The following is a 27,953-nucleotide window of genomic DNA, read 5'->3' as shown; positions in this document are numbered from 1 at the left end:
TAATGACTTTGTTTTAGTTCCAAATGATAGAAGGAAAAATCACTATTCCATGTCTGTGTACTGTGATCATGGATAGCTTGCATATAGACCTAAATTGTTGTGAACCTGGGAAGAATTTGTCACCATAATTTTGGGTTTAATTATGAGGGCATATACTCTCATTAATTTTAACATTAAATATTTGGGGCTTAGATAGTGTAAATGTCCTTTTAAAATATTTAGCCTGTGTACTGTTGCCAAATAATCTATTTTTCCTTTCCATATATGTATCTTGGGCTTCAGTAATGCTCAGGCACACACCTTTTTCACAGTGATTTTTATTTCTTTTACATTTTTGTTCTTCCTTTTGTCCTTTGATTGAGGGGGAAATCTTTCTTCTCTAGATGTCATTTTTTGAGTGTCTTGAATTTCTTCATGCATGATGTACTGTGTATAGTGTGTTCTTGACCTCCCTGAAAACATTCTCTTTACTATTGAGTTGGGTAATAAACTAAGTTTTTTCAGAACAGTGTGTTAGATCTTTTATTGTCTCTAGTCTGACTTCCTCTCATTTCACTCTGCTGAAACTACTTTCATCAAGGATTCAAACAGCCCTCTTCTTGGCCACATCTTCAGTTCTTTACGCCTTCCTTATCATCCTTGACCACTCTACTGCCTTGCACTGTGAGCCATACTCTACTTGAGTGTCTTGCTTCCTTCACCTTTCATATTACTGCTCTCTCCTGATTCTTCTCCTTCTCTGGCTGTTCTGAGTGGTTTTTGGGGGGAGGATGGAGAAGGAGTGGGCTGTTGTCTTCCTTCTCTTTTCCACTGCCCATGGGGATATCACAGCGATCTGTCCTTGGAGCCTTCATCTTCTTGCTTACCCTTTCTCTGGACATTCTGATTCACTCATGCAGTTTCAACTATAGTCTCTGTGTTGATGACTCTCAAATTCTTCACTCCTGACTTATCTCCATTCATTCAGTCATGTCTCTGACGTCTCCTGGATGGCATCACCAGTAAAGCTTACCATGGTCAAAACAAATACTGATCTTTCCAGTGAAACTCTCTGCTCTCCCCCAGTCTGTCTCACTATTGACACCACCCTCATCCTTTATGTCACTCAAGGCCATGGCATGGGGTTAATCTTTGACTCCTCTGTCTGCACTGCCCCTTACATGTCCAAATCCTGCCACTTCTTGCTGTACAATTTTTCTAAGTTCCACCCTTTCAGTCCCGACAGCTAAAATTCCCTCAGGCTTTCATAATTTCCCATATTGATTACTGTAACCTCTTGCTTTGTGGCCTTCTGGACTCTCATGTTACCTACCCCTCTTGCTTTGTGGCTTCCTGGACTCTCAGGTTACCTACCCCTCTACAGTTAGTACAAAATTCTGTCGCTAAGATTATTTTCCATGCCTGTAATGTGATCATGTCAACCCCTCTTAGAATCCCACTGCTAGCTCTTGTTCCTCTGTCACATCAAGTTCAAGCTTCTTGTACTTCAAGTCAAGGTGCTATGTAATTCTGCCCCTTCCTCTGTCTCTTTCTGCAATGCCCCAGCCCATTCTGGCCCCTCCAACAATACCAGCCTTGACATCCTGTTTGTCTACTTCTCTCACTGTCTGTTGCTATGTTGCCTGTTAGGCATAGGGTTGTTCTTTCTGAGTTGGTTCCCCATAGTTGTTGTTTTCTCCATATTTAAATAACTCTTGAAGATGCACTTCTACTGTGTTGAGTACCAGAAACTAGTCAATTTATAAAGGGAAAGTTGGAGGGCAGAACTTAACGCAAAACTTATCAACCGTATTATTAAAAACATGGATGCCTTATATTTGTACACTGTGAGCACTACTGGGGATACACACTAATCATGTCTTATGCTCATTCCTTAAATGCTAATCAGATAGATTTAAAAATACTTCACTGCTCAATATGAGTAGTTACAGATTGCAGTGCAGTCAAAGTAATTTCATCTTCAATGAGCACTGCTGAGCTCACACACAAAATGTGTTTTATGAGAATAGATTCAGGTTTGAAATAATTACTTATCTGAGAGAGGCAAAACGATATGGGAAAGTATCAGAATATTAGGGTAAGTTAATCAACGGATGCATTTCCGCAAGGCAGGGTTAAAAACTAGCTGTAATGATAAAGTCCAGTGCAATGTTTTCTCCAGTTGAAGCTTTTTTGAATTAAGAGCCTGATGACTTTGACATGCTGATCTTGTAAGAAACCTAATTACAAAGTTCCCCATTAGAAACCTGTTTACAAAGTTCCCCATTAAGCTTTATGATGAGATAATTGAAAGTAGCTCCTGTTAAGGTGATTTTGAAAAAAATGTTTCAGAATATTTCATAGTGAACTGTTTTTACTTTAAACTCTGAGGGTATATCTACACTGCAGTTAGACACCCGCAGCAGGCCCGTGCCTGCTGGCTCAGGCTGTGGGGCTGTTTAATTACAGTGTGGACTTCCCAGCTCGGGCTGGAGCCCAGGCTCTGGGACCCTTAGGGAAGTCTACAGTGCGATTAAACAGCCCCGCAACCCAAGTCCTGTGAGCCCAAGTCAGCTGGCAGAGGCCAGCCGTGGGTGTCTAATTGTAGTGTAGATATATTCTTTGATAGCTCTTTGAAAGCTAAGTTAAGTATATCCTGTTTGCTAAATTAATGCATAATAAGTCGTCCAGATGCTTTCTAGTTGTGTTTCTGTGTTTTATCTTGGTATTTTTTTGGTCTTTCATCCAGAGGCTACATGGTAATGGGAGACTCTTTCAATACATCCTTATTCAAACAAACCTTTCAGAGAGTATTTACCAAAGATATGCAAGGGCAATTTAAAATGGGATTTGGTGGCACTTTAGAAATAAAGGTAAGAGTCAAAACTTAATATGAATATTATTAGGGTCTGATGTTGTATTCCCTCCTTCCACTTCCCTTAGATACCACTGCAGATGTGGTCAGACTTAAACTCATGCACATGTTAGAAATTCAGAAGTTCTAACAAATCAAGTCTAGTGATGTATTTGCATTGCTTATAGTAGCGGTTCAGTAACCTTTCATTTTAAACCTTTATTTTTAGGGATTTATTACTTTACCATAAAAATAGGGTCTTGAGGCAAGAGTGCTTGGGATCCTGTTTCTCTTATTTAGGCAAAACAATCCTTAATCCAACATACATGCTCGTCAGCTGAGGCTATGCATATCCAGCGCAACATGCCTTGGGGGCTACAGTGTGTGGGCAGGCATGGTAGTTAACCCTTCCAGCACATTTTGAGCATTAAGAAGAGATCCTTTTCTGTTGCCAGCACCGGGATAAGAGGCTTTCTATATTCTTTCTTCCCAACCTTCTTCCCACCATTGCACCTGTACAGTAGAGGCTCAGATCCAATGGAAAGTACAGTCCGTATCCGAAATTCAGATATATACATTGATAAATGTCCTGAGAGATTTTGTTATATATCAGAAGAAACAAAATAATATACTAGGTACGCCAATGTGAGGAAGCATGAAGCAAATTTTAAGTAATGTGAAAACTAATCTGGTCTGCTGTAATGGGAATTCAAAAGGCCAGATGATCATTTGGTACCTTTCAGTGCTTGTTTGTCCCCTCCTGTATGTATGGCTCAGAAACCTGGGAGCAACTGTGACTAGGGAGAGTTCCTGGTAGCATGTCTTCCTTGGAGGTGTCCTGCCAGGGCCCAGAGTTGGTGTGGAGGTGCAAGGGCCATCATTGTAGCTGCACACTGGCCTCCCACAAATCCTCGAGGATCAGGTGTGGGGTCCCAGGACTTTCTCTATGCGGGGAACCTGCCCCCATCAGGAAAATGGCCCTACCCATGAGAACCCTACCAATCAGAGTGGGGGCCAGGAGGGCCATTTGGCCTGGGCTTCAAGCTTAAAGGGGGCCTCAAATTTAGACACGTGTTAATTTTTTGGCGTTTGATAAGTTTTGCAACTTGTTTTTATGAACATCCATATTGGACCAAAATGAGAGAGACACTCTCAGCTTAAAGCTGCAAATTTAAGCAAATAAGAGAAGTGATTTGTTAAAAGACATAATTTTTTTGTTAACTGATATAGATTTTGTCATATTAAGGAGTTAAAAATATTCATAAATATTAATAAAAATATATCGGTTCTGATGACACAAGATTAGACTGTGATGAACGTGTCCTCTCAGATCAGCCGATTATATAAACAAACCACAACTAGGCTGGTGCTGGATCAAGTGTGCGTTGAAGGTAGAGAATTGTTACTTTTAGTGTCTTTATAGTTTTAGGTATAGTTGACTAAGGAATTATTTATGTGTGAGAATTCCTCATTCTTATTTTCATATGGTAGCTAAAAGAGGTGACTGGTTGGTTGGTTGAGCCCTTGCTTGGCCATCATCGTAGGCTTTTGTAGTCTATAGGCCCAAATTCAAGAAGGAGATGTGCCAACAGTAACAGATGCAGAAGAAGATCCTGTGTACGATCAAGAAACTCAACAGCAACAGGAAGATGTAAATATTACTCAGCAAGAGCAATTCATGAGTACTACAGGTTTGACTGTGGCTGACATTGGAATTATTGACAAGAGCAGTGCTGCTCAACTGGAATCTTTCCTTCAAATTAGTTGTTTTGAAATTCCAAGTAACATTCCACAAGATGCTGATAATCGTGCTTTCCCTACTTGTCTGCTTACAAAAACTCTTCCAAATGGTGATACATGCACAAGAGATTGGTTATGCTGGAGTACAGAAAAACAATCTCTGTACTGTGCACCCTGCTTCATATTGAACAAAAGTGATGCAAATGCATCAGTTCTCTCTGATCAATCAGGATGGAGCATCAACAGAGGTTGGAGGAAGTTGAAAGACTGAATACCATCATATGAGAGTTGAACGTCACACAAAGAAAACTCTGTTACATGGAAATCAGCCAGTAGGGCAGCATCAGCTGAAAGTTCAGCTGAGAATTTACTCTTGACTGAACTCTGTACAGAAACTAATAACTGGAAAAAATTTCTTGAGTGCATCCTGAATGTTATCTTTTTTCTTTCTGAGCAGGGACTGGCTTTCTTTGGTTCCAGTCAACGTATTGGTGATCATGCAAATGGAAACTTTCTAGGCATAGTTGAGCTCCTCAGCAAATATGACCCACTTTTATGAGAGCATGTAAAATGTGTTCGAGAGTTGCAAGAGAGTCAAAAGCACATGCAAGTCCATTATCTCTCCACACGCATACAGAACGAGTTTATTGAGCTATGTGGGTCATTCGTACAAACAACAATTCTTGATGAGATTCGAAATGCCAAGTATTTTTATATCATTGTTGATGCCACTCCAGATTGTTCTCACAAGGAACAGACTACTATGGTTAAGATGTTAAGATTGTAGATAGGTTTATTTTGTTTGATAATTCCACGAGAAAAACTGGAAAAGAAATTGCTACTTGAGTTCTAGCAATTCTAGAAGGTTTTAAGTTAGATTTTCAAGTCTGCATTGGTCAAGCTTATGACAATGGATCTAATATGGCTGGGAAATGCAAAGGAGTACAAGCAGTTCTGCTTGAGCATAATTCAAACAATAACTGTATTTTCTTCAATTCTGGAAACCACACACTAAACCTTGTAGGTGTTGACTATGCTGAATCATGCAAGGAGGCAATTACTTACTTTGGAACTGTTCAGCAAATGTACAATCTCTCCAGTAGCAGTCCACAAAGGTGGGAAATTCTGAAGCAATATCTTCCTGTTTCACTGCATGGGATGTCCAAAACTAGATGGTCTGCATGGATTGATGGTGTTCAACTAGTTATGCAGCATTTAATTCAGTGAGAGAGGCTTAAATGAGCTTGAATCTCTCAATCTCACTGCTCGGGCTCGAACTGAACTTCAGTCTATTCAGAAGCACATGTCCAAATTTGAATGCGTTCTGATGTCATCTTTGTGGATGAAGCTACTTACAATGATCCACCAAACGAATCTGGTAATTGAAGCACGCAATGCTACACTTGATGGTGAGAGGGATAACACTGAAAGTTTTATCAATTACATTCAACAGATTTGTGAACAATGGGATGCGATCCTGACCGAGTCCAAATTAGTAGCGCAGAATATTGGCGTTTCATCTGAGTTCTCCACCAATCGCAATTTACCGACTGAATCTGATGCCGAGCATCATTATAGGGTCAATGTCTTCCTTGTCATCATTGACGCTATTCATTCAGGTCTTACACATCGATTTGAGTCACAGCGACTAATTTGTACCCTTTTTGAGTTTGTTTGGCAGTTCAACAGACTGAATAATGAAGATCTACTTTCTGCAGCTGAACAATTTCAGCAACAGTACAACAAAGAAATCTCAAAAGATCTCAGTGACAAGGTCATCTTCCTCAAACGAATATATTCCACAAACTTTAAATTGGATTGCAAGCCAAAGGAATTGCTTCAAGAAATACTCGAACTTGGACTCTCTGGGATGTTTCCTAATATCACAATTGCATTGCGTATTTTTGTCAGTTTGCCTGCATCAGTGGCTTCAGGTGAACACCCCTTCAACGTGTTGAAGCAAGTAAAGAACAATCACCGTTCAACTATGGGACAAGAGCATTTGAATGGGCTCACTATGCTTAATATCAACTGTGACATTGCATGAAAGCTAAATATTTCCTCAATAATAAGTGCATTTGCACAGAAAAAGGCTAGAAAAGCATTTGTTAAATAAAAAGATATTCAAATTATGTCTCACTCTTTTTTGGTGCCTCATTTTGTTTTCATGTGACATCATTTTTTATTTTTATTATGGCTATGGGCCTCAAAAGCTGGAAGTGGCCCAGGTCTCTCTGGACCTCTGAGAGGGCCTGCTCTTGGGTATTTCCTTTCCCAAAGCCCCCTCAGGAGGATTTTATTACTGGAAGTAATGATCTGGTCTTCTTGTTTTGTATGTACATAGCTATGAAATTGGTTGAAGAAATTGGCAAGGGTAAATAGGGAAACCCAACTCTTTCAGGACACCATTGTACGGTACAGCTGTATTAGAATAATTTAAGTTATTAGATGTTGATTTTACCAAAGCATGTTTAGGAGATACAGAATATTAATTTAATATGATATTTGTACAATCGTATGGCCCATCCCACAGCCCCTCATCTGAGCCTTATCTCATGAATATTTTAATGATTGTATCTTCAGTAGAAAATGCCTTTAGTTATGTGATGTAGACATCACCTATAATATGCTTTCTGGGGCACTCAGAGGTCTAAGTAGTAGTAGGTGTTCTTTATATGCTATAATTCATAAACAATACAATTTCAGACTTAGAAAACTACACATGTAGCAGAGTTCACTTTTTAGATTTGCATGTTTGCAACAGCAGTTGGCTTTGTTTGCTGAAAGAATTATAAATATACTGAACATCCTATGTATTTATAACCTCTTCTAAAGGTGTGGATGAAACACTGAACACCCGCCAGAAGGGTTAAAAGAAAAATAAATGTTATTTTATCAGTATTGAATGTATAAGTTAGCATAGCTCAATATGTGACCTGTTTTTCTTTTAAATATAAAGACCTCAAGAGAAATCAAGATTTCAGGAGCTATTGGACCCTGTGTCTCTCTCAATTCCAAAGGACCTTGTGTGTCAGAAAATGTAAGTTACTTTTGTTGTAAGTGGGTGCAATTTTGAATTGCTAGAAAATAAAACCTAGGTTTTCTCGATTTGTAGAGGAATGTACTGGTACTACTTAATTATTGGATCAAAACCCCTGTCTAAATTATTATCAGCATTTCAAAATTTGTTCATGAACGGTTTTTCAGATATGCCCCTGACTCACGCCTCAAGGCCCTCAGTCATCAGAGGGCTATATACAGAGTCTGGTGAATTTAGGTGGTTAGGTTTTTTAAAATATATTGGATATATTTTAATTCTCTGTTTTTGGATGGACACCAACGGTGAAGTAGTTTTTTCACTGTGTTCTCTGCTCTCTTATAAGACCACAGTTCCATGAAGTCCTACATCCTGTGGCCCATTTATGTTGTATCATGACGTTGCATCAATACGTAATATTCTATCAATATGATATAATGTAAAAACACACAAAAACATGCACAGCCTAACTACAAATATAGCAAAAATAAGTATTAAACCAGTGACGGGGAACTAAACATTTAGGAAATTTGATAAGTATCCAGTATGTAGGAATTTATTTGACCAGTGGAAGCGTCTATCTAGCCCCAAGAACCGCTCTTGCACAATCACCATCTCTCTCCTAAGCCAACCTTGTGCCCATATAGTTATACCTCTGGCCTCTTTCTTAGAGGACGTTTAGTAGCCTGTTACCTCCATCTGACTTTCCTGCTGCCACCTTTGTGATGGAGGAATACCACCTTCTCTTCCCCTTTCCATTCCCTTCCTGTGATGTCTGTCCTTCCATACTCTCTCTGTGCCATCTTGGGAGTGCCCCTTATTGCCTTCCCTATGGAGTTCTTTTGCTTTCTTCTGCCCCCAATTGGTGCCCGTTCTTCTGCTCTTTCTGAGGGAATTGGCCTACAGCTGTTGCTCATGTTGGCAGCCTCTCTGCCTCTAGAAGCCAGTAGAGGGAGCCTTGAGGATCCATAACAGAGAGGAAATAGTGGAAACAGTGGCCTGTAGTGATCAGATGCAAGAAGTGCATCATTTTTTTTATCACTCTATATGTATATTAGTGAACAACAACAAAATATTCCTGTTTTAAAAATCATTCTATATGATTTATTGACAGGAGATAGGAACAGGAGGTACATGTCAATGGAAGATCTGTGGCCTTAATCCCAATACAACCCTTGCGCTGTATTTTGAGGTGGTCAATCAGGTAAGAGAAGTTTCACTCCACTTGTAATAAACTCAGAACACAGTAGTTTGATTTTTAGGTAAATCTTGAATACTGTATTTTATTTTTACTACTCCCTCAACCATTCCCACAGTCTATTACCATCCTCAGTCAAGTTTTTAAATTGATTTGTATCCACCCAATGTGATGAGTTGACTGTTTATAAATGTTACATTACGTACACTAGCAGCGATCCATTTATTGAATGACAGATATCAGAAGATAGAATAACAAATGAGTGTTTATTAGCTGTAAAATGTTTACTTTTTAATACATAAAAAAAACCTAGATAATTGTAAATTCTGCCATTTAAGCTTCAATAAGCAGATAATCTAGTGATAAGAGAGGAATTGGTATCGTGTAGTTGGAGAAAAAATTGGAGAGTTACATTGTACATTGCTTTTAACCAGATATATAAATATGCGGCTTTACATTGTTGTGCATTTTTCTTCAAATTAGTAAAAAACAAAAAAACAAAATAAAACACCAAAACCAACCAACCAAATCTCTGATCTTTATAAATATTTTAGCAAGTTTTCAGACTGTTGTAAACACTCTTTAATATGCATTGTTGGATTGAATTCAGCAGTTCCAGGTTTTGATTTTGCAGTAAACTGAATATTAACATGTTTTTTCATGTGAGAACAGAAGCCAGAGTGGTACTTTGAATGTTGATATTTTAGGTTTAAGTCTCTCTCTGTAGGTGAAGGCAAAGGATTCTGTTCCAGATGAATAAAGACTTATTTCAATTTGCAGATACATCTATTCTGTACCGCCTGAGAAGAGAGAGGAAAAAATAATTCCTTATTTCTTTTAATAGGCAAAACTACAATGTTCTCTTTAAAATCCTCAGTAATATTGACTCAAAATACCCATATGTAACAAACAGCAATTGTAATAGCTCTGCATTACCAAATAGATGTTGAGAGTTTGGAAAATAATGTAGTACTTTAGTAGTAACTGAATGTATTTTTCTGTACTGTATTTCTGTTTTGAAATATGGATTGTTTTGGTTGTCAAATTGAATGTTACTGATCAGACCTTAAATCTTAGGCACCTGCAATTGTGCACATCCATTTGTACGTGCCTAACATAAACCAATACTTGATGTATGCATATAAATCAGGGATTTATGAACATACTTGGCCAATTACTTGCTATCAGCATGAGCAAACATCTGATTTACATGTGTAAATTAGATGTACACAAATGGCTGCCCCCATGTAACTTTGAAAATGTCGTCCTGTGTATGAAATTCTAGGCTACTATCAAATTGTTGGTTATTCTTTGTCTAGATAGGGGTTTTGAAAATCTACATTTGTTATTTCTGAAGCATATTTAAATTGCTAATTATTAGAAGTGTTATGGATTAATTAGAAATGCTTGAAACTTGAAGAAAACATAAGTTTTATTCTGTTCACCTCCAAAGAGGGAGGAGGTTGTTTTCTCAAGCCATTGTGGCAAAGATTTCAAACATGACAATCTGTATCTTGCACCCAGATATAGTAGGAGAGAACAGAGATGCAAAATAAGTTCTGAGCAAGACTTGTAGCAATCCTTGTTTTTAAAACTACGATTAATTCAAGTGAGAAGGTATGAAAATCTTTTAGATTCAGTAAATGGTTATAAGCATTGGAAAAATAGATATGACAGTCAGCTTTTGTAAAATAAAAATTGAAGAGAGACCTGCTCAGTGATTGATGATTTACATTTACTTTAGATTTACTTATTAAAATTCCTGTAGAGCTAAATTTTTTTTACACTCTTGCAAAAAGTGCCAATGTCCTACATAATTATTAGAATAACTACATTCTACCCACTTATTCTCTCTGCATTTGCAATTGGATACATTATTTTTCACTTCTTGTCTGAAACTGTTGTGTAATATTGCTTTTCCTGTTGAACAGCTTCATCATTACACCTCATTTTTTGCTGCATTTCAGTAGTAGGTGAAATGATTCATGTATAGTTGGTAAAGCACTCCGGGGATCCTTCAACATGAAAGGTGTCACGTAAATATAATGTTAAGCCTCTGTTTTTAAAATTAGGATGATATCTGCCTTCATTAAGATGAATTAGATATAATTTGCCTTCCTCTTTGTGAATTTTCACTAGACAGCCACCCCCAAGAAATTTATAGTATGTTAGAGGTGTATCGTAGCTCGAAAATTTCCAGATAAGATTGCATTAATTATGCTTCACTTAAATTTAACAAGGTAGTCTTCTATTTATGGTTACTTCTATTTCTGTTAGGTTTGTACTGCAGTATATTTGAGACATCCTAGTTTGTAGAAAAAGGCAAAATGTTTGCTATTTTTTCCCCTTCAGTTGCAGAATATGATGTTTTCAGTGTATTTCCCCCATTTCAGCCACAACTGAATTTAATTTTAATGTTCTATTGTTTAATCTGTATAAATTAATATCTGGTATGCTATGTTCTTTTGTACAGTTGAGTTGAAACATAGATTTAACCCAGATGTTTGCAGCACCGGTCGTATTGCATTCCTTTTCTACTGAAATATGATTGTCACAAAAAGTTTCACAGAAACAATAAGGAGTTCAGCATACCAGAAGATACTGTGAAATGGGGAAAAGTGAACATAAAATCAGCATTAGCCAGTAAACATTATGTATGTGTGTGTATATAATTTTTTGTAAATCGTATCTATTGTTTTGCGATTTAACAATCGCTAACATAGTTTTAAAAGTCAGCCTTACACAGAAAAGTGTATAAAATGGCGATTTAATAAACTAACGCTTCTCAGCATCCACTTATTGTCAGGCATATTTTGAAAACTAAAGTAGTGGATACTTGTTTCAAAGGTATAAGAGTCACACTTAACCAGTTACATGCAGTGTTGTTGTTGCTGTGCTGGTCCCAGGATATTAGAGAGACAAAGTGGGAGAGGTAATATCTTTTATTGGATCAACTTCTGTTGGTGAGAGAGACAAGCTTTCGAGCTTTCAGAAATCTGTATATCACTCAGTTATATACCGTACTGTGACGACTGACCTGGGCTTTGAAATTTCAGTTTGCATCAGTATTCCAGTTCCTATGACACTGTGCTGTGAATTATTGTTCAGCATTTTCACTACTTCTGGTTTAAGGGACAATGACAGATATTTGTACATTGTTTGTTATTTTATTATCAGTTGTTTTTAATCCTTAAAAATAGAATTGCTTTAACTCTTTTAAAGCATGAAACCCTTAACATAGAGAATACAGTACCATTAAGAAATTACTCATATCAGACATTGATTCACCATATTGTGCTTTACAATGGTAACATTTATAAGCAACACTAAAGATACTTCCTTATATCTTTCAGGAATGCAAATGTTTGGGTAGTTTAACTAGTTTCAAAATAATATTGAATTTATATATTTTATATATTATATTATTATATATCTTATTATATATTATACTAGATATTATTATATATCTCAGGAAACTTAGGAGGAAGTCTTCAGTATTGCCAACTCCAAATGTTAAAAATCAAAATTATGAGCCATATCCCCCAAAATCATGAGATTAGCTAAAAATCATGAATTAAAAAGTGTTTTGGGTTCTTTGAGTTTGGTATTTGAGCTTTTACGGAGCAATTGGGTCACATTTTTTAAGCATTTCACAGTACACATGAGGTTTAGAAACTTTTTTTTTAATGATAGCTGAGATTTTCATGTAATCACACAAACCTGGAACCTGTGACTTAAAGTAAAACCACCCAGTACTGTGACACTTGCAATAAAATCATGAGTTGACAATACATCCTCTTTCCAGATCTTCCCTCCGCTCCCACTTAACTTATGTGAAGTGAACTAATCATATCACTATACACCAAAAGCTATCAAGTATACAAAATGAACAAAAAGGAAAAAAAGCCTATTGCTTTTTCTCTAACGTCTTTCCATTGTAGTAATCTTGGGTGTTATTGGTAGGTTAAAAAACAATTATACAGAAATTAGATTTTTCAAATCAACAGTCTCGCTTTAAAACCTTGCTGCTGGCACGATGATTTTTTGTAATGTAGGACTTTCTCCATTAGATTACTGCAATTTTAAAGTTAGACAAATTTAGGACTTAAATCTATAGCTCAAGATTGACAGTGAGTTTACTGGCTTATATTTTTTATCCACTAGACATTTGCTGAGCATATTAGATTTATTAAAGTAGCTTCTTTCGTATAATTTCTAATTTCAGAATGGATTTTGGCAGTGATAGGAATCCTAATATGATGATTATATTACTGAATCTTGGTGAGATTTTGTTAATTTTTTTTTTAACACAGCACAATGCTCCAATTCCTCAAGGTGGACGTGGTGCAATCCAGTTTGTGACTCAGTACCAGCATTCAAGTGGACAGAGACGTATCAAAGTAACCACAGTTGCCAGAAAGTAAGCTTTAATTGTGATGAATTAATTTAGCAATAGTGTGATACACATCTGTTGCATTTCAAATAGAATTATTCAGTTATTTAACCTATACAGTGCACATGGCAAGGATGGGATTGTGCTTCATACACTATGTATGTCTTCTGGATGAAGAGCTATAAGGCATCCGATTTCTAAGAAGCTGCAGGGCTGAATGGAAATGCCCTGAAATGCCCCAAATCCTTGTAGATAAAACAAGAATCTCTGGGTGAAATTCTATGGCTTGTGTTTTGCAGGTGGTCAGACTAGATGATCATAATGGTCCCTTCTGATCTAAAAATCTATGAATATTAGGTCTATCCAGAAGGTCATTATATACAATTGCTCCTCCACCACCAAAACCCTCACCTGCAGTTTCATGGGTTCAATTAGCATTGCAATTAGCTTGCTTAGAAAACGGAAGTTAGCCATTAAGAAGGCAGTTCGCAACACTGAGTGATGTTTTCTTTAGTACTGGGCAGACTATTGCATGCTTAATTGGTGGTAGATTTCCCCTTATTAAAAGAGGTGTGGGCAATCACTGTTAGCATGAGTCCCAGGTTGACTTACACTTATTACATTATATTTAATTAAAATCTTCTCAGTACTCAACGGAACTGACATTGTATGCATACAGTACACTCATTCCTCACAATCTGCAAGGGCCCAAAATTAGGGCACAGAATGACACAAAGACCTAGAAGAGGGGCACAAGGAAATTATTATTGCAGGAATCAGAATGTGAGATTAATTTTCAGTTTAACATTTTTCTGTATCCTTCCTTTCATAATTCAGCATTTTTGATATAAATGACTTATAATAATAGTGACATTACATTATGTTTTTGTGGGTGGAGCTGCATTTTGATTCAAAATTAGGAGATTTCTGAAAAGAGAAGGGGCAATTGGGAAGTAAAGAGTCCACCCTAACTAAGATCTTGGAATTCCAACATGGGCTTGTCTGTTATGAAATTGCTACAGCTATGCTACTGCCTTAATTTTAATAGAATATCCTGAGTCTGGATGTTTTTCCTTTAGATGTGGTAAAAATTATTGCTTTATTTTACAGCTGGGCAGATGCTCAGACACAGATCCAAAACATTGCTGCTTCTTTTGACCAAGAGGCAGCTGCCATTCTTATGGCCAGATTGGCAGTTTATAGGGCAGAGACAGAAGAAGGACCTGATGTACTTAGGTGGCTGGACAGACAGCTGATACGACTGGTAAGAAGACATACTTTTTCTCTCCAACTTTACATTGTTAAATAATTCAGATGTCCAGTGGTAATCTGTAAATACTATATACAGAGAGACTGAATACTTCACCACCACCATGAATGCATCGCTAACCAAGATTTCCTATTTTACTAACTAAAATCATAACTACTTGAATTATTTTAGTATAGTTAAATTTTAGATAGTATGTGTTCAACTCTCAGCACAGAGTCACTGCTCTGAAGGAGCCAAGTATCAAGAAGTTTAAAATAAGATTAAAGATCTGGCTCTGGGGAGTAGAAATTTAAAGCTGGGTGGGGGGTGGAGAGAAAGAAGAAAAGTATGCATTTCAACCTAATTTTGCAACCGAGAAAGTTGAAGTGTAGCTTACCACAGTTAAGATGGACACATAAGACATGAAAAGAAATGTATTACACTTGGGGAAGGACAGACCCATATATTGAGAAGTGTATATGGTTAAATGGATGTAGATACAGCCATCTGAAATTCCCCCTTTTTTTGCCCCCCCATTGGTTTCTTATGGATTGTCTAAATGCCTGTATACTAGTTAAACTACATCTAGATAGTTGCAACAAGCTATTTCTAGCTTCACTAACTCCTTATGCAAGCACCAAATAAATGCATCCTTAGAGAAGTCCTTTGCCAAAGTTAAAATTTGTGATCATTTTCTAAGCTGTCTCTGTTAGTAATGTTAGTCTTACTGTACTGTGACTGGAGGTGGGTGAAATTTTTTCAGCTAGTACTTTATTCAGTGTAGTGTTAAATTTGCCTCCCACATGTAAGTGATATTTATTTACAACTTTAACTGTCATAATGATTTTTGTCTGGGAACATTTAATTTTGTAATTCCTCTTTGGGGATTTAAAAAACCAACTCCACAACCCGATATGGAAGGAAATTATTACTTGCCAAGAAGAGCATTTGTATCAAGTTTCATCCTGGACCACATTTGTACAGTAAAGGAAACTTGGGGAAGGAAAAAAATATTGATTATAAAATAGATAAAATGAAATGAAATATTTGAAAATACAATAGTGGCATAAACAAAGCTGCCATACAAATTTAGATTCATTTTTCTTTTCTTTCAGTGTCAGAAATTTGGAGAATATCACAAAGATGATCCAAGCTCCTTCAGATTTTCAGAAACCTTCTCACTTTATCCACAGGTGAGTAGAAAGAAAGTGTTAAAAGTAAAGAGTAAATGATTAGGGGAAAAGCATGGATTTAGGAGGCAGTGGAGGGGATAGGACATTGGATTGGGGCTCAGAATCAGAAGACCTGGGTTCTCTTCCCAGCTCAGCCACTAACCTGCTGTGTGACCTTGGGCAAGTCACTCTACCTTTCTGTGCCTCTCTTTCCCTTCCACCCTCTTTCTTCTTGTCAGTTTAGGGCTCTTCAGGGCAGGGACTGTTTCTTACAATGTGTTTATACAGTGCCTAGCATAATGGAGGACTGTTCTTAGCTGAGGCCTCTATGTACTATCGTAATACAAATAATAATATTAAATAGATGTTGGGGACAGCTATTAAAAAAAGAAATTCACAAATATTTTAAATTTCATGCTATACAGGATTGCTCTGGTGATGTCTTTCATGTACTACTTAAAAATGTTAAATTGATGAGGAAACACTTCACTGATGTTTTGTTAGTTTAATGCAGCTGAGCTTAAAAGGAATTGTGCATTTAGTAAATAACCATTTCCAGAGCACTATTAAACCCTGTTGAATCTGGACTTTCCATTGAACTCAAAGCACCTCCAGCGTAAACTGTCTGCAGTGTAGAAACATTGGTCCAGCAATAAAGGGTTTGGGCTTTCCATTTTGAACTGAAAGGTCCAAATTTGCAGTTGATAATAATTGTATTCCTTCTCATAGTAAAACTGCGCTTTGCCCAGTTTCTGTGTTTAAAACATAGTACACTAACTCCTAAAAACGATACAGTTAATTTACACATGCTATTTTAGTAAAGATTATAACAGTATAGAATATTCTGTTTTAGGTATAAATATAGGGGAGTGAAGAGATGTTAAACTCTCCTTTCTGTGCCTACCCATTTTGAGAATAACCTTACTTTATTTTCATAGAAAAGTGCAATGTTAAATTATTTGAGATGCAGTTTTGTGGGTGGTACATTTGTAATGTTGCACTACCTAGTAGTTTGTTAATTTTATTGGAAACATATTTTTTCCACTTTATTTGTCCAACCCTGTAGGACTTTTTGTTTTGCAGTTTATGTTTCACTTAAGGAGGTCCCCTTTCTTGCAAGTCTTTAACAACAGCCCTGATGAGAGTTCATACTATCGTCATCATTTCATGCGTCAAGATCTAACCCAGTCACTTATCATGATTCAACCAATCCTCTATGCCTACTCTTTCAGTGGACCTCCAGAGGTATGACAATGTTTAATTCAACTATAGGGCAAAAGTGCACTAGATGTGGAATTTTGTATTCATGGCTTTGTTGCAGATATTTATGTAAGTATTAAAACAACCTTATGCATCATCGCCTGTGAAAGTGTGTGTGTGTAATGTATTTTATATAAAACAGAAAATTGTGAGCAAGGCAGCTATGTGAACAATGAAATCTGATTATTGCACAATAGCCTCAAGAGCATAACTCGCTTTTTTGTATGATGGCATTCCAAACCAAGACACATGGGATGAAATTCTGGACCCTTTCAAGTCAAATGGGAGTTTTGCCTTTGATTTCAATGACATCAGGATTTTCCCCGTGGTATAAACCTATTTTTAACCCTAGGTTTTACTTTTTAGTAGGTGTGATGGATTTTACACAATTACTAGGAAAAACAAAGTTTCAAGGCTGTTTATGAAAGGTGATGTCATAGTCCTACCATATATCTCACCCAGAACTGACCCCCTCCATTCTCATACAGTTGACTATAGTTAATTAGAATATTGCAGTCCTATTAGTTACACTGCAGCCAATTTTGCAAACCCAAGAATTCTGGCTAGTTTAGATATAATGTAGGCGAGTTTCCAAAGCTTTAGTACTTATTAGTCCCAAACTATTAGATCCCATATCCTGAGTACCCTGCATTCCATTTTGAAATGGATTTACCAGAAGCTACAGTAATAGTCAAGTGAAACAAATACCTTTCTGCAAACATTTTAAAACAACTTTTGTACATAGAGAATAATACTTGGATGATTTTACACACACACACTAAATAATTTATTATTTGGAACAGATAAGATACAAGACAGTCTCTGCTCGAGAAAGCTAGTAATCTAGAAAAATTCTGAGTCAAATTCAATCTTAGTATGTGAAGCAATTCCACTGAAGTCAATGAAGTTGCACCCAGGTATGCCAGTGAATTTGGCCCTGTCTTTTCATTGAAGTTATAATGGCTTCATGCTTTCTCATGTGGTTAGATCTCCACGCTACAAAATAAAAACAATGAGGAGTCTTTGTGGCACCTTAGAGACTAACAAATTTATTTGGGCATAAGCTTTCGTGGGCTAGAACCCACTTCATCAGATGCATGGAGTGGAAAATACAGGAGCAGGTATAAATAAATGAAAAGATGGTTGTTGCCTTACCAAGTGTGAGGTCAGTCTAATGAGATAAATCAATTAACAGCAGGATACCAAGGGAGGAAAAATAACTTTTGTAGTGTTAGTGAGAGTGGCCCATTTCAGGCAGTTGACAAGAAGGTGTAAGTAACAGTAGGGGGAAATTAGTATTGGGGAAATTAGGTTTAGGTTTTGTAATGACCCAACCACTTCCAGTCTTTATTCAGGCCTAATCTGATGGTGTCCAGTTTGCAAATTAATTTCAGTTCTGCAGTTTCACATTGGAGTCTGTTTTTGAAGTTTTTTTGTTGAAGAATTGCCATCCGATGAAGTGAGCTGTAGCTCATGAAAGCTTATGCTCACATAAATTTGTTAGTCTCTAAGGTGCCACAAGTCCTCCTTTTCTTTTTGCAGATACAGACTAACACGGCTGCTACTCTGAAACTTTTAGGTCTGTTATTGAGAGACCAGAGAGCTTAAAGTGTTCTCCTACTGGTTTTTCAATGTTATGATTCCTGATGTCAGATTTGTGTCCATTTATTCTTTTGCATAGAGACTGTCTGGTTTGGCCAATGTACATGGCAGAGGGGCATTGCTGGCACATGATGGCATATATCACATGGGTAGATGTGCAGGTGAATGAGCCTCTGATAGTGTGGCTGATGTGATTAGGCCCTATGATGGTGTCCCCTGAATAGATATGCGGACACAGTTGGCAACGGGCTTTGTTGCAAGGCTAGGTTCCTGGGTTAGTGGTTCTGTTGTGTGGTGTGTGGTTGCTGGTGAGTATTTGCTTCAGGTTGGGGGGCTGTCTGTAAGCAAGGACTGGCCTGTTTCCCAAGATCTGTGAGAGTGAGGGATCGTCCTTCAGGATAGGTTGTAGATCCTTGATGATGCGCTGGAAGCTGTAGGTGAAGTAACATCAGTCTAGTCACAATTTTCTTTGTCCGTTTTTTTGTACAATCAATACTTTGAGGTATCTCTATCATGATATATCCTGTTGCCTCACATGACATCAACACATAGTGGCAACATTAAAAGCCTTCCAGTTGCCTTTTTAAGTAATAATACCTCAGAATTCATATATGCCTAGGTATTCAATATACAGAATATAGGGCAGCATAGACAATACTATAGTACTATTATCTAATTGCAAAAGTAAGGCTGTAAGGAAAATATGTTCCAGGATGACAACTGTTTCTTTACACACTGAAGCATCTTTAAAGTAGTGACATGCGGGCCCGCTTGCAGGAGGCAGTTGCCCAGGAGCATAGGCAATTTAAAAGGGCTTGGGATCCCCGGTCTCTTTTAAATCACCTGGACAGGACACAGGGCTCCTAGGCGCGCATGGGGTAGTACTGGCAGTGGTGAAAAGTGCAGGCGCAGCACCGCCTAAATGTCAGGCAGCCTGCGTCCGTGTCTTCTACATGTGTGTACCAGTCGCCGCATGTGGTAGCTCCGCGCCCACGTGGCGGCACCACGCCTGGCCAGCAGCAACGTGGGGCCCGGCTCCAACGTACCCTGCACGAATCAAACCTCAGCCATCCCTTTCTAGGGGGCTCATTGACTGTTCTGCTCTGAGGCCCGGAATTGCTGTGGGTGGGCCTGGTGACATGGTATTGATAAAATGGAGGTGTTTGAAAGACAAAGCAAAGGCACAGTGATGAAATAATTCTCCCAACTCTCGACTTCCGTATTTACTTTTTTACATTACATGTTCATGAAATATTGTGTATTTGGAATCAAGCAGTCTAATTTTAAAATGAAATTATGAGGGTTGTAGATGTGTAATTTTGAGAAGTAACGATGCAGAACTAGTAGTAATTTTAAAGAAAAGCATTTCCTAAAATTTGGTGATCTGTTCAAAGAGGCTTGTAAAATACTTAGTTTACTCTGTTCTCCATATTCAACTGAATTTTTTCCCCTTTGTCTTAGCCTGTTCTTCTTGATAGCAGCAGCATTTTGCCAGATCGCATTCTTCTTATGGACACCTTTTTCCAGATCCTTATTTATCATGGAGAGGTAAGATCCAGTCATTCTTATGTATACATCCTGCTCATCGTAGAAATATTCTGTTACCAAACTAAGGCCCTAATTTTGTAAGCATTTAGTACAGTATTTGACTGTGTTTACCTGAGTAGAACCCGATAGAGCTACTTGCATGCATAAAATTAAACATGTATATAAATGTTTGGAGGATTATGGCCTAATGTGGTTTAATATAGTGGCACCTGGTATTACTTGCTATTTCCGTTATAAATCTTGTTTTTCAAGGGGGTTAAGGTTCATTTTCTTCCGCACACCTCAAGCTAAAACTTGTCCTACATGGTATCAGCATGCTAAATTTTTATGTAGAACAGCAAAAGGTTTTTTTTTTTTTTTGTACTTTTGGACACATTATTCCTATTATTATTTATTTATTCTGTGCCTTAGGTGTGCATGACATTTTACAGGAAATAAGATTGGTCCCTGACCTGACAAGTTTACAGTTTAGCACAGCTAAGCCTGACAGACAAAGGTGGGCAAAAGTATGGGCAAGGACAATGGCTACAAAAGTAAAAGTTTATATTACCTGCTTTTGTTACATACACGTTTTGTTAGATTTTGTGTTTAGAGAGTCAGTTTTATAAGTTAATAGGTATTAATAGTTGGAGGGAGCAAAGTCTAGCAAGAGGGCAGGAATGGTAGAGTAGAGGTGAGCATTGGAACATTCCCCTCTGAAAGTCCTGTTTATATCAACTGTATTGTGAAAATGGATGACTGTCCTTTTGTTCTGTGTTTGTACAGCACCTTGCACAATAGTGTCCTGGTCCATGTTTGGGGATCCCAGGTACTATGATAGTAATACAAATGATAATAATAATGAGTGCTTTTTAAATTTTTTATTCTTTAGACCATAGCTCAGTGGCGCAAGTCAGGCTACCAAGACATGCCAGAATATGAAAATTTTCGCCATCTGTTGCAAGCTCCAATAGATGATGCCCAGGAAATTCTCCATTCCAGATTCCCAATGCCCCGGTACATTGATACAGAGCATGGAGGAAGCCAGGTACAGTGAATTGTGTACATTTAAGAAATGAGGTGTCATTAGTGTCTAAATTAAAGATACTATAAATGTTCATTTAATTATTAAAATAAATGTAGTGGATAGATATATAAATGGTGACTTAGCAATTAGGAGGTTGAAATTCTGACAGAAATAAGTATGTAGAAGTAACTTGTTTAATGCTTGATTCCCTTTTTTAGACACTATTATTCTTCCATTCGTTTTTGGATTTTGAAACATTTCTTAGTATTCTATTATTTACATTTATTTTACTAGGTTTTTCTTTAAAAAAATTAAATTTTCCACAACTTTGAAAAGTTGTCAACATCTCAAATTATTTGTGTGATGTAGCTATGGAATCCAGGGATCTTTAAGTTTTGGTTCACATTTACTGTCACTTAGAGCATACTCACTTTTCCCTACAAAAACTTAACTTTACCAAAAAGAAAATACTAAGAAAATGACAACCCTGCATGCTTTGCTTCAGATAATCAAGGTAAAATTCTGTGGCTACAAGATTTATTTTGTTTTAAATTTAGTGATTTATTTCCTCTTTGGTTTATGTTTTCAAAGGCCCGCTTCCTGCTTTCTAAAGTCAATCCCTCTCAGACTCACAACAACATGTATGCCTGGGGACAGGTAAGCATACAAAACATTGTGCTAAGCTTATCTCAGTGGTGAATATGCTTGAGGGAATTTTTTTTTCTACGTTCAGAGTTTCCCAGCTTTAGACACAGTGAAATATTAGTTGCATACAGGCAGTAATGTCCACAGTTAAAATGAAATGAGAAAAAAATACAATATTCCTGGCCGCCACTTAGAACTACCAAGATTAAAGAGAAGATGCATCATTGCTACTTTATTCCCCTGAAAAAATTGGTCCAGTTTACTGCTTGGAAACTTCTCTTAGGCTTGAGTTGAGATGTCTTCCCAAATCAGACACTATCTTCAAATTCTTTACAGTGAAAAGAATGCTGATGAGAGGGCACTAATCCTTGGGCAAAGAATTTTTTGCATCCAGAAAAATCTGTTATTCATCTCAGCAATATAGTTCAGGAATTGATCACCAAAAAGTGCCAGAAAACTGTCCTACAAACTGATAGACTCTGAGATTAAGGTTTAACAAGGGTGGGGCAGTGAACCAGTATTTTATTGATACTTGATTTTATTGATAATTTGTTAGTCTCTAAGGTGCCACAAGTACTCGTTTTCTTTTTGTGAATACAGACTAACATGGCTGCTACTCTGAAACCTACCATTGATACTTGGGTTTCCCATGGTCCAGGCTGCCATTGAGTAACCAGGAAAATTAACTTTTCAAGTCCTAGCTCCAGGAAGAAAGCTTATTAAATATAGAGAAATTCAGGAGGTAGGGCTACCTACAGCAATTCACTTTTCTGACTCTGTTACAGCCATAACAGCTCTGCACCCCAATCCCCTACCCTCCCTTCCAGCTTTGAACTTTATAACAGGAAAAGAAATATAACTATGGGTAAATGCTAAGTTAGTGGCATTGTCAAACAAAAATGTACTGACGTTAGGTATGTACACGCTTCTGTTGTTGACCAAAACAGCAGAAGCTCTTGCCAAGTAGTCTGATAAAGGGCATATTCAGTCCGAAACATTAACGAGATGTCAGAGTATTTCTCCAAATTTATAATGTAACCAAAACCAAACTTTGACCCAATTTGAAAACTAAGTAACTGTATTTGAGGCCAATGTTATTGACATAGACTCAGCTGCAAAGTAAAAATAGAATTTTTCACATTTCCATTGACACTGTATTATATAATTTCTGCATGAACTCCTGCAAGGTTAGCTTTCAGTTACTTGTGCAAACAGACTTCAGCCGAATAAACTAGTCCATTTATCACATGATACATGCCATTTTTTTCAATTTTAAACTTAATTAATTTTGCTTTTAACCTTTCCCTGAGTTATGTGGGTTGTTTCTTGTAATTCTGGCTGATGTCTGAATTGGTGAAAATCACCAATAAAATTTGATACTCCACATTGCCCTGAAGAGGGCACCTGCACACCATTGAAACCGTGTTTCAGGAGGCAATGAGTCATATAGTTTACACTTTAATATCTAATTGGAAGTGAAGATTTTTCAGACTTTGGCCCTGTATGTGCATTTACTGTATTTAAAACATATTCAGAAAAAATAACTTAAAATTTCAGTAGAGAGTTCCATTGTATTTACTTGAAAGTACATCTTCAAATTACTCTTTAAGCAATTGTAATAGTTTAATTTGAACTGGTACAAGATAATATCTAGCTGTGCTTGTCACTGCTTTCAACTGTACTCTTTCTTTGGTGGTGACTGGGCATTTTACAGTTTTTAAGAGAAAAAGCTGCATACAATTTCTTAAGTCTCTACTAATGCCAAACTTCTTGGCATCAATATATCTGCCTGTGTTAAATTTAAATTTTGTATATATTTGCATGCCGCAGTGCTGGGTTTTTAAATGAACAGAAATTATATATTCAGTCTGTGCAAAAACAAAGCTAATTTTCATGTACTTCTCAGTTTCATACAATGAAACCTTGCTAGTTTTCTCACTGGTAAACTATAGAGCCCAGAATTCTCAGTAGACAAAGTGTTTGATTTGTTGTTTACTGAGCTACTCTCTAGATGGTCTTCAGCTACATTAGTGTTGGATTATTAGGTGATGTCGAGCTCTCTTCCAATTTAAAAATTGTGGAGTGGTGAGTCACACTCTCACTCCTTGATGACAGTCTATTTGTAATCCTGTTGCTGCTCCTTGCACAAGGAGAGGAGAATTCAGACTAAACTACTAAACCCAACTCTGCCACTGATCACTTTGGGGCTTCGGCCAGTTCTAAAAAAATGTCTACTAATTTAGAGTGCCCTAATTTAGACATCTGTTTCCTGATCATGAAAAGTGTCACAAACACCCATTCAGCTCACTGACTTTCGTTGGAGTTATGAGTGTTCAGTGTCTCTGAAATGAAATCTTAGTTGTGTCAAGGTAGGCATGCAAAGACAGGTACCCCAAAATAGTGAGCATTTTTGAAAATGTGGCCTTAACCTCTGTGGTCTGTCTGTTTTCTTCATCTGTATTATTATTTGCATTTTTATAGTGCCTAGGAGCCACAGCCTTGGACTAGGACCCCACTGTGCTAGGCACTGTGCAAACACAGAACAAAAAGATGGTCTCTGCTTCAAAGAGCTTACAGTTTGTAAGAAAAAATATCATAAATGGACAAATAGACAGACAGATGCGGGAGTACATGAAGACAGTATAGGTCAGCATAAGAGGCAGTGGCCTCAGCACAACCACAGCCTAATTATTCTCAGGTTTTTTGTAGTCATCACAGCAAAGGAGGGTTTCAAGGAGGGATTTGAGGGAGGACAATGAGGCAGCTTTGCTGGTGTTTATGGGGTGCTCCTCCTGCTCCTCTGTAAAATGGGTATAATGAGACTGAGCTTCTTAAGAGGTCTTGTGAGCTTTAATTACTTAATGTTTGCAGAGCTGCCAGGTCTGTTGTTTTTCTTTATGTACTACAGGTTTTGGCCTTTTTACATGGAAACTTGAGCAATTTGCCAATTTTTTTCTAATGCTCGGCTCATTGCTTAGTATAGGCAGATCTGATATGAAATCAGAGAACCACTTGTATGTGTTTTAAAAATAGTGCTCACACTAAAATGTTGAAAATTTACTGTCTGTTTCCTTGACTTCTTAGCTCTCTAAGGCTCTCTCCCAAGTGAGTCCAAGCAAATATGTCTCTTCAATATCCACACTCAGTTTTTTCATTTCATCCTCTGAAAGCTTGTATTTTGCCATGAGCACTTCACAGGGAACTTCTTGGAATTCTTCAAATTGTTCCCTGAGGTCAGAGAGCAAAGAAAAGAAAAATGGGGAGACTGCATCTTTTTGATCCCTGACTCTGCAGTGTGTATGACCTTTAGATATCATTACCAGTTTTAAGAATCGCAGAATGGAACGGCTGTTCAGCTCTGAGCCAGCATCCATTGAAGTCTATGGAAAGACTTCTCCATTTGGGTATGTCTATAGTGCAATCCTGGGGTGTAATTACAGCTTATGTTGACATTCCCGAGCTGGCCTGGGTACTGGAGCAATGGACTATACTAGCCTGCCTGGAATGTATTACTCATTTGGAAGCTTGTGCTGCCCGGCTTCACTGCTTCTGTACTCAAGCTAGCTAGATCTATACATTGGAGTGACATGAACGTCAATGTGTAGACATACCCCTTGACTTCAGTGGGCATTGGATCAGGCCCTGGGCAGCTTGCTGTCTTGTTTCCCATTGATATTTTGGGTGTGTGTGTTAAATCATAGTTAATTTAGTGGTGGTAGTAACAGGCATTCCTCTGTCTTTCTATTTTTTCTTATTTGGTGCACTAAGATAGGAACAAGAAAAGGAGTACTTGTGGCACCTTACAGACTAACCAATTTATAGGAACAGTGTCGGACATATGGCATGACTTTTTAATTTTCTCTATAAAATATATATTCAATATTTGTCAGCTATCTAAAACTTTAGGCTTCCCACAAATACATTTAATTATCTCCCCACATTATGTCTTGTTGCAGAATCTGCTTAAAATGGGAAGGAATATAGTTGTGATGGTTTATACTTGAATTTATGCAAATATATTAAATGTATGTAAACCTACAATCTAGCATTTTTGTCAAAATGATGTTTGTAAAGCCCTTTAAAAATATTAGATTATTTTACAGAACATACTGTGCATTAAAAATTGTTTTTTCCAACTACACTTGCTTCATAATTAATATAATCTAATGAATTCTCCTTGTTTTTACTTTCTCTTGGAGGAGTCTGGAGCACCTATTCTGACTGATGATGTCAGCTTGCAAGTCTTTATGGATCATCTGAAGAAACTTGCCGTCTCTAGTGCTGCCTAAAAATGATGCAACACATTACAGACACTGACAAGCTGAACTATATTTCGGCTTTCTTTTTCCTTTTCATTGTGTCTGCAAACAGAATGCTGTGATATGCACAAGCTGCCTAACTAGATTTCAAAGTGGTGTAGTTTTCAAGAAAGCATTTGTTAACAGCAAATGTCTTAATGGAATATAATTAGAGGAAAAAGAACAAAGTCTTTTTGGTTACCATGATGATTTATATATATATTATTTTTAGACCATTGAGGATAACTTTGAAATGTGATATTTTTTTAAATGGTTGAGAATGTGACTCTGCCTTGCACTACAAAGACATGTTAAACATTACAAAGGAAGTCTATAGTGGCACTGGGCTTTCTAGATTGCCTTGTGACTACTTCTCTTTACTAATTTTGAACAAAAAGCAAACAAAGATACAGAAAAAGCATATAAAATAAACTCACTCTGACTTAGTCTACAGAACGTTTAATTTCTTCAATAATCAGTTATGTTTGTGTGGTGATTATTTAGGAAAAAATATTCTTTCAAGTATTGACTTCTTTATGTTTATTTTTTACCTTTGCTTTTTTGGTAACAGATTGTTTCCTTCCTTTCCATTTAAAGAATTTGAGCACAATTTAAAAAAATCAGTTCTTGTCCAAAGCATAAACCTGACAATCCACGTTATATCTCTGCCAGTAATTCTACGCTATTACAGTTAGTACTGTCAAACACTACCATACATGAATATACTCAAGGCAAAGGAGAATAATATCAATGCATTTTAGATTGTTCTAAGAAAAACCCTACACTACAGTTGTGAAGTGATTAGAAATGTAGTCTTGATTTGTCTTAGCCAGAAAATTTACTTTTTCCCTAGGATACATAGATTTTTTTTGTTATAGCCTTATAATAATATTTACTCTGATGTGTGGCACTACACATATGCTTTTTTGTTTCTGCTTCCTTTTTGTTATAAATTCAGTAGGCTGCAAATTTTTGTTGAAACAGTATTATGCATTATATGCCATAATTGTAATAAATTTAGTGATACTCTGTTCTTGATTTTTTTTTTGTAAATTAATGTGTTCACATTTACTGTTTAAAGTTTACATATGGAACAGATGTTTACATTGCTGATGCTATTTTGACAAGCAAAAATATAAAATTTGGTAGTGGATAATAAGAACATGTTATACAATGACTGAAGGAAGAGAGATAATTTTGACCTAGAAATCCAGTTATATGCTCATGAGATAGGCATGAGTTTTCTCCTGTTTGTCTGTAAATTCTGTAAAACTTGATGAAATCAATAGCTCTTAGTTTTATTTCCTTAATTTTCTTTTATCTAAATGAGATTATATCCAGGCCAAAAGAAGCTCAAATAAAGCATACCTTTTCTCTCACTGTTTTGGTATTTACTTAACTGTTGGTAGAGTATATTTACATCTGATAAACTTTTGTCTAAAAGCAGATGTGGTACTAAAGTTGGAGATAATGAAAGTCATAATAACGTCACATATTTTGTATATTTACAGAATTGTATAATTTTGCTGCTGTAGCCATCAAACTTTCAGCTTAGTTTCTAGAAATACAGAAAGGGCCCAAATCGCTGACAATTTAGGTAGCATGAATTGTGACAGTTCTTGGGGTACCCAGGACTGAGTGAGTTTATTATTCCTGCCTCCAGTGAAAGGGTGTCTTCCTTGTGGTAGCTGGGTGTCAGCTTCCTGACACTGCCTGCTCTTCAGCCACTCAAGCACTCTCCTCTGGGCTAGGCAAGCCCTTCCTTTGCCTTGCAGGTTAACGATAGGTGCACCCCACTCCTCGAATCTCTTTGAATCATTCCCCTGTGATATCCAGCCCCTGATACCAATTACTCACAGAATTTCTAGATCCTTTGCACCCAAACGTTCAGCTTGCCACAGTTTACCATTTTTACCTTAAACCAACGCTTTTGTCAACCATGCAGCACTTGTAAGCATTAAATACAAAAATT

General features: G+C 37.1%; 1 protein-coding gene across 1 annotated transcript in view; it reads left to right on the top strand.

The window, feature by feature from the left end:
* The window catches only part of SEC23A (SEC23 homolog A, COPII component), a 49,552-nt gene extending 22,192 nt beyond the window's left edge, over window positions 1-27,360 (top strand). The window contains exons 10-20 of the mRNA XM_048854315.2: window positions 2,729-2,852; window positions 7,533-7,613; window positions 8,725-8,814; window positions 13,122-13,228; window positions 14,312-14,465; window positions 15,566-15,643; window positions 16,706-16,867; window positions 19,946-20,032; window positions 20,904-21,059; window positions 21,630-21,695; window positions 25,883-27,360. Coding sequence (XP_048710272.1) covers window positions 2,729-2,852; window positions 7,533-7,613; window positions 8,725-8,814; window positions 13,122-13,228; window positions 14,312-14,465; window positions 15,566-15,643; window positions 16,706-16,867; window positions 19,946-20,032; window positions 20,904-21,059; window positions 21,630-21,695; window positions 25,883-25,972 — 1,195 coding nt within the window. The 3' untranslated portion in view covers window positions 25,973-27,360. The remainder of the gene's footprint in view (window positions 1-2,728; window positions 2,853-7,532; window positions 7,614-8,724; window positions 8,815-13,121; window positions 13,229-14,311; window positions 14,466-15,565; window positions 15,644-16,705; window positions 16,868-19,945; window positions 20,033-20,903; window positions 21,060-21,629; window positions 21,696-25,882) is intronic.
* Window positions 27,361-27,953: the final 593 nt, after the last annotated feature.

This window comes from Caretta caretta, chromosome 6, assembly GCF_965140235.1.
Source record: "Caretta caretta isolate rCarCar2 chromosome 6, rCarCar1.hap1, whole genome shotgun sequence".
In the NCBI taxonomy this organism is placed as follows: Eukaryota; Metazoa; Chordata; order Testudines; family Cheloniidae; genus Caretta; species Caretta caretta.
Note: the sequence above shows the minus strand (reverse complement) of the source record. Positions and strands in the feature narration are given on the sequence as shown.